Below are 8,896 nucleotides of genomic sequence, written 5' to 3'. Positions count from 1 at the left end.
CCTAGGTCACTCTGGGTAAGAGTCCTGGTCAGGGAGGGTTTTTATTTATCAATATCAATGAGGCATTGCATTATTCTATCTTTCATAAATATACCTCGGTATATCTGACTTAAGATTTGAATTGCTAAATCAATTTCCACCGAGTGCCCATTGGGAGTGTGCGTGAAACTTCACTATCATTACTCAAATATGAGTAGAAAGGTAATGTCTATGGAGCTAGTGAGATCCTTTTAGTGGGTCATATATATAATAATAATAATTATATATATAGAATAAATATATATATATATAATGATAATATAATATAAAAATAAAATAAAATATAAAATAAAAATATATAGATATAAATATACTATATAAAATATAAATATATAATATATATATAATAGATAAAATAAATAAATTCATAATATATATAATCATATAAATATAAAATATCATATATATATATATATATCAATATAATAGATCAAAAATATAATAGAAACAGAAATATAAAAATCAATAATATAAAATTCAATAATATAAATATAATATAATAGATATATATATCTATATATATGATTAATATCATATATAGAGAGATAGTAAAAATAATATATATATTAATATTATATATTATATATAATATAGATATTATATAAGATAATAAAATATAATATAATATATATATACAATATATATATAGAATATAAAAGAAAATTATTATATATAAAATATATATATTATATATAAATATATAAAAATATATAAGAAAATATATAATAATATACTATAAATATTTTATATAATAATATTCTTTTATATAATTATATATATATATACAATATATATATAATATATAAAAATATATATAAAATATATATTTTTAATATATTTTATTATTTTTAATATATTTTTTAATATATATAATATTATATGCCCTGGGGCCGGCGGTGGCCGAAGGGTTAGAGGCGCCCTAAAGCCTGTCCCCACGGCAATCTGATTTCCGGGGGGTTCGAGTCACCGCCCCCGGGCTTTTTTTCCCCTTTGGGCAAGGATTTCCCTCATTGCCTTTTAGCCACGGGGGGAAACCAAAGGTCCCCAAAACAGTCCCGGGGTTTAAAAATAGAGATGGTGACTCAAATAAAAAAAAAAAAAAAAAAAAAAAAAAAAAAAAACCGGGGGAACCCAAAGGGGCAAACCCCCCGCTCAAAATTGCCAAAAAAAAAATCATGGAAGCCCATGATCGTAAAGGTTTGCGGTGGTCGAATGGTTAAAAGCGTGGGAAATAAAGACTGCACGACGGCAATCTGAGTTCGGGGTTTCGAGTCACCGACCCCCGGTTTTTTCCCCTTGGGAAAAGGAAACTTCACCTCGATTCCCTCCCCTAGCCCCGGGTGGCCCCAAAGCCAGCTCAAGTCAGTGCGGGTTTCCCAAAAGCCCGGATAAAATAAGAGAGAATTTACCAAAAAAGGGTTTAACCCCCCGGGCACTCCCCGTGGAAAGGAACTGGGGCCCCTTTAACCATGTACTCACTCCAAGAGCATCACAACTGAAAACTGAAATTGAGTATAAATCTGTGACCACGGGGGCCCTCAGACATGAACCTACCGAAAATGTTTATGTATATGAAACCATATATATATAATATGATATATATTTTTTATAGATTAATTTTATATAATATATATATATATATATATTTTAATATATGGACTTATATATATATATTAATATATATAATAATATAAAATATATAAAATTTTTTATATATAAAATTTATTTTTATCATATTATATATATGTTTATTTATAATATATTATATTTTCTTAATATATATATTTGGGGGTTGTATAAATATTTTATTTTTATAGATATATATTAAAAATATTTTATCCATATTTTTTGTGTGTGTGTGGGTGTTTTTGTTTTGTTTTTTTTTGGGGTTTTGGTTTTTTTGTTTTTTTTTTACATCTATAGGGTATGAAATATATATATATAATATATTATATATATATAATATAATATATATATATAATATATATATATAATTATACACCCCACAATAGCATAACAGGTAAATATTATAATAAAATTATATATTATATATATTATATAATATTATATATATAAATTTTTAATATATATTATAAAAAATAAAATTTTATAATAATTAATATAATATATAATATATATATATGATCTATTTTTATAAAAATATAAATATTATAATATATTATATTATATATTTTATATATTAATTTAAAATATATAATAAAATTTAATATATAAATGTATTTTTTAATAATTAAAATAATTTTAATAATTTAAATAAAATTTAATATAAAATTATTAAATTTAAATATAATATTCTTCTTTTAAGGGTGGTTCATGTCTGAGCCGCCGTGGTCACAGCATGATTTTAATTGTAGTTTTCTTTTGTGTGCCTTGGAGTGAGTACGGGGTGGGGCCCCCAGTCCTTTCCACGGAGAGTGCCGGTGTTCCCTTTTTGGGAAATCTTCTCTCTATTTTATCGGCTTGGACCAGCACTGCTTTGGGGTGGCTTTGGGCCCCCTGGCTGGTACAATCGAGGTGAAGTTCCGCCTAAGGAAAAACCCCCCGCCGGGGACTCGAACCCCCGAACTCGGATTGCCGTCGTGACATTCGGGTCCCACGCCAACCCGGCCCCGGGCCCCTAATAATAAAAAATAATATAAAAAATAAATATATATAATTATAATAAAAAAAATAAAAAAAAAAAAATTTTTTAATTAAAAATAAAAAATAATAATAAAATAATAAAAAATAAGATAATAAAAAAATAAAATTTAAAAAAATAAATAAAAATAAATTAATTATTTTAAAAAAATAAAACATTAAAAATATAAAAAATTAAAAAGAAAAATAAAAAAAAAAAATATATAAAAAAATTTTTTTTAAAAAATATCTCTCTATATATACATATATGCTCCTATATATCATATCTATACATAATATTATAATATATTCTCTATCTATATATATATACTATACTATATATATATATATATATAATATACGTATATATATATTATATATATTATATTATATTTATATATTAATATCTAATATATATATACGATATTATATAATATTATTATATATATTTATATATACTATATATCATATCTAATATAAAATATATATACTATCTATATCTATATATACTAAAAATTATCCTAATTCATATATATACTATAATATATATATATTATATTATATATATACATATATATATTATTTATATATGCATATATATATACATATGCATATACTTTTATATACATTTACATATATATACATAATACATGTGTACATATATACATATATGTATACATCCTACAGGTGTACATATATACATATATACATACATACACATAGACATACATATATATACATATACATAGACATAAATATGCATATATATACATATACATATATATATGTACACATATTTATACATAAAAAAAAATAAAAAAAATATATATATGTATATATATAGCGATATACAGAAAATTTCATATATATATAGACAGACAGATAGATACACATATATCTATTTATTCATTTATAAATTTATAGACTGCATATTTCTATGCAATCTATATTTTCAAATAATCTATGCATTCTTATATTCATATACTTATATTGATATCTATTTCTATATCATCTTTAACTCACCTTGTGTTGATGACTTGCCATATCCTTGGGTAATACAGTGCTATATGATGGTGTTTGAAAACCCAAAACAGACAACACCTCTAGAGTGTAGTGCGGAGGCAATGCTGTCAAACTCAATTCATTTTCATTACTAAGTGTGGAAGTAAATGTTATCACATTCAGCTGTGGCTCCTCCAGGTAGCTAAGGTTTACTATATGCTGGTAGTTTGGTTGAAGAATCTCACAGACAGCAGTACATTTCGTGTGGTGAAGGAAGCTGTACACAAGATGACGAGGATTCTCTTCCAGTCTTTTCAAGGTGTCACACACAGCCCTTGCAACTTGCTGAGGATTAAAAATGATGCTTCAGCACTAGCCATTTCTTGAAGTATTAAATAAGATTCTGAAATAGCCAGTGAAAATTTTTTTGTTATTTTACACACATATTACAAAAATCTGAACAAAGTAGAATATGAACATTAGCCATAGAGTGGATAATGCTTTTTAGAATGAAAAACAACATTCCAACTGTTAAAAATTCATACCTTAGCAACAAAGTATCTTTCTCCCTCATACTTGTCAATATCATCTGCATTTCTAATTAATATGTGGACATTTTTACTACCAGTAATTATGAAGAATTGATCATTTATATATCTGTAACAAAGAGAAGCAATGTATTTCATAATGATAAGTAGTTTTTCTTTCTTTCATACCGACACATTCAGATAAATTATAATTTTGGCTCAATGTTCATATATCTAAAAAACATATATACATAAAGAAATAAAACTGTTATTTTCACCCACAAAATTATCAATATCATATGTTAAATGTAATGGAAAGGTTACAAATATCAGTGGAGCTAAACAAATACAAAGATATACAAACCTTTCTTTTTTTAATTAATCTGTCATTAGATAACCTTATAATAAATATAAAAGGTAAAAACTGAAACTAATTGATCAAACTCATGTATCTTTTTTTTTTTTTTCTACAAATATCTGAAAATATATATCGCTGTTAACAAACTTACATAAAAGCTATATTAACCAACAGGCATGACATATACATACATTCAATGCCCCCTTTGAGTTTAACTTATTAATTGTTTTTACACATAGATGTAATAATGTTTATAATAAAAATAACACCAGCAAAATTGATATCATTAGTAAAAAAAAAAAAAAAAAAAAGTGAAATCAGATAAGGTCACAAGGTCTACTAATTGACTCCTTTGTAGCTAAGCAGACATTTCACACACACACACACACACACACGCACACACACACACACACACACACACACACACACACACACACACACACACACACACACACACACACACACACACACACACACACACACACACACACACACAGTACAGTATTTTCCTGGCGACTTTGGGTAAACTCACCATCTCTGGGAAAATACTGCGTTCATTGTAGTTTTGTTTTGTGAAATGTCTGCATCTAGATGGCTTGGCAAGTGCTTACCCACAAAGGAGTCAATTAGTAGACCTTCTGACCTCACCTGATTTCACCTTTCCTCAAGTTTGCATTTTTTTTTTTTGTAATGCTATCAATATCGATGTTATCATTACAGACATTATTATTATAGTGCTTTTGACATTACCAACTGTAATATAAGATACCAGAAAATAAAGTGTAAATTAAACGTTTAGAACATATAGTTGGCTCATTGGTGACATGGAGCCATCTATGTGTAAAAACAATTAATAAATCATACTCACAATGGGCATGGCATGTGCATACATGATATCCCTAGCAAAATCGGGTTAAAAGAGAAAATAAAAGTACTCTGATATAAATCTCTGGGAAAAATAAAAGAAGGTAATAGCTAAAAAAGCTGACACAAAAAGACATTTAAATATCCAAACTATATCCAAATTATAGAATAAAGCAGAATATGCTAAGCAAACACTGCACAAATAGCAAATTGTAATATTATCACAAGATTATTAAACACTTGCATATTGCAAAAATAAAAAAACGTTACTAACAGATAGGAACATGGCCACATGCAAACGAGATTCATCCATCATCAGTATGCATATTATGTATTAGAGAAAAATGTAAAGTGTACATTAAAAAGTGTTTTCTTTGAGCATACACACACACAAACATCAATATTTACCTGCCACTAAAATGAGCTGCTTCTCCATTTAGCTTTGCCATGCCAACCACAAGGCTGGCAGAATCTGGGGAAGAAATACAGTACTTCCTCCAAGCTTCATTACTTTCTGGCTGGCTATCATCTTCATCACCAACACCTCCAGTAAATTTTTTGTTAGCATAGAGAACCATGTCGAAAAAAGAAGTTTCTCCTTGTAATTCCATCATACAAACCCCTCTTGGAATCTGGAAGAAAGCATTGCTGAGAAACTTTGTGAAAGCGTGTGACTGCATGTGTACCTTTCAACTTTATAACATATGTGCAATCACTTAAACATACAGACACGGATAAGTACACAAAAGATGTATGTCTGTATGGAGGGGGGGTCTTGGGAGTGGGTGTGTTTGTGTATGTTGGTATGTTTGTATGTGTTTGTGTATTTGGGGTTATGTGTATTTGTATGTTTGAGTGTATTTGTTTGTTTGTGTGTGTTTGTGTATTTTTATATTTATGTTTTTGTATGTTTGTGTGTTTCCCTGTTTGTGTTATTTTAATTTTTTGGTAGTTAATTTTGTGTTTACTATTTGGTTTTTTGTATTTTGTGTGAATTTGTGGGGTTTGTGTGTGTGAGTGTGTGTGTGTGTGGTGTGTGTTGTGTGTGTGGTGTGTGTGTGTGTGTGTGTGGTGTGTGTGTGTGTGTGTGGGGGTTGTGTTGTGTGTTGGGGTGTTGTGTGTGTGTGTGTTTGGTGTTTGTGTGTTTTATGTGTGTGGGTGTGTGTGGGGTTGGTGTTGTGTGTATGTGTGTTGTGTTTTTGGGGTTGTGTATGTGAGTGTGTGGTGTATGTGAGTGTGTGGTGATGGAGTGGGGCCTGTGTGTTCTGTGGTGTGAAACCATTGTGCCTGTGTGTGTGTGTGTGTTTTGGTTGTTGTGGTTGTGTGGTGTGTGGTGTGTGTGTGGGTGTTGGTGGGGTGTGTGTGTGTGTGTGGGGGGTGCGCACGCGTGCCAGGTGGTTGTGTTGTGGTGGTGTGTTGTGGGGTGGGTGGTGTGGGTTGTGTGTGTGGGTGTGTGTGTGTGTGTGGTCGCACCCGTGCCAGTGTGGGGTGGTGGGTTGCACGCATTTTCCAGTGTGTGTGTTGTGTGCGCACACATTGCCGGGTGTGTGTGTGTGTGTGGTGCCACGCATTGTCCCTTTGTGTGGTGTGTGTGTGTGGCCTGTGCTGTGTGGTTCCTGTGTGTTGTATGTGGTGTGTCCTTGTGTGGTCGTGGTGGCTGTGGACCCATTGCCCCAACCCGGGGAAACTCGCTGAACCCCAGGTTGCGGGGTCGTTCTGCACAAATCATTGGGAATTCGAGAGAATTCTGCATAGATTACTGGCCTAAAGAAATTGCATACACTGGATGAAAGTGCTGTGTAGTGGGGGCCCCTGTAAAATTTCTTCCCTGTTAATTCGGGGTGAGGAAAGGCGTACTTTGCCCAACACTTTTCAACCCCTTATGACTTTAAGGGGCGAGCTACAGCCAAATCAGTGTGGGAAACATTGGACAATAAAAGGTCTCGGGCCCTTGATTTTTGCTGATGATTTTGCTGTCCTATGTCTCGAAAATTTCTGTTGGAGGCCTTTTGCATTTAGCAATGGGGAAAGCCCTGGGCTTAGGGTCTCCTGGGCCAAGACCAAATTCAGGACTTAGGGGAAAATTTTAGTCAAACCTGCTTGCGGTGAGGATGTTGAAAATATATAAAAAATATATATATATTATATATATATATATATAATATATATATATTATATATTTATAATATATATAGTATTTATATATATATATATATATATATTATATATATATCATATATAATATAATAATATTATTTATATATTTATATATATATATATAATATTTTATAATATAAAATATTATTTTATATAATTTTTATATATATTTTTTTATTATAAAATATTATATATATATATATAAAATATATATGTATTTATTAAAACATATATTATTATAGATATAATTAGATATAAATAATAATATAATTATTTTTAAAAATATTATAGAATATTAAGTTAAAAAATTTTATATATTATTATTTATATTATTATATATTTATAATATTATTATATATTATGTGGGGTGTGGTATATAATATATTTTTGTGTATATTATTAATATATATTTTATTTATTTTAAAATATATTATTTATATAAATATTTGTGTTGTGTGGTGGTTTATATTATATTATATTTTTTTATATATATATATATATTAAAATATATATTTTATATATTTATATTTTTTATATATATATATTATATATTTTTTTTAAATTATAATTTGTGTTTAAAATTTTATATATAATATTTTATTTTATTTATATATATTTGTTGTGTGTTTTGTGTTATATGTTTTTATATATATATATATATAATATATAAAATAATATATAATTTATATATATATATTATTTATAAGTGTGTGTGGTGTGTTTAGTTATATTTATTTTTATATAAATTTTTATAATTTTATATATATTATATATATTATATATTTATTTGTGTGTGTGTGTGTATTATATAACATTTTAATATAATATATATATATATATATATATATTATATATATAGATATAATATAATAATATATAATTATATAAATATTAATTAATAAAATTTTTTAAAAAACATATATATATATAAAAACATATAATATAAATCATATTAAATAAATCAATATATATAATATATATATATATATATTATATAAAATAGAAATTATTTAATTTTTATAAAAATTTTAATTATAATATATATATGTTTATTTATATATATATATATTTTATATATATAATATATATATATTTTTTTTATTAATATATATTTATATATACACATATATTATATATATATATATATATATATTATATGATATAATACATATTAATATATAATAAATCTATAATATAAATACTATATATTAAAAAACCTTATATATATTATATATTAATTAAAAAAAAATTATTATTATTAAATCTTTAAAAAAACTATATAAATCATATTTATCTATAAAAACAAATA

General features: G+C 26.8%; 1 protein-coding gene across 1 annotated transcript in view; it reads right to left on the bottom strand.

The window, feature by feature from the left end:
- The window catches only part of LOC119580142, a gene marked incomplete at its 5' end in the record, with an annotated part of 10,329 nt that extends 4,459 nt beyond the window's left edge, over positions 1–5,870 (bottom strand). Inside the window, 3 exon segments of the mRNA XM_037928103.1 lie at positions 3,703–4,026; positions 4,227–4,338; positions 5,839–5,870. Of these exon segments, the coding sequence (XP_037784031.1) occupies positions 3,703–4,026; positions 4,227–4,338; positions 5,839–5,870 (468 nt within the window).
- Positions 5,871–8,896: the final 3,026 nt, after the last annotated feature.

This window comes from Penaeus monodon, chromosome 13 (assembly GCF_015228065.2).
Source record: "Penaeus monodon isolate SGIC_2016 chromosome 13, NSTDA_Pmon_1, whole genome shotgun sequence".
Classification (NCBI taxonomy): Eukaryota; Metazoa; Arthropoda; class Malacostraca; order Decapoda; family Penaeidae; genus Penaeus; species Penaeus monodon.
The sequence above is the reverse complement of the archived record's forward strand: the minus strand, read 5'-3'. Positions and strand labels throughout refer to the sequence as shown.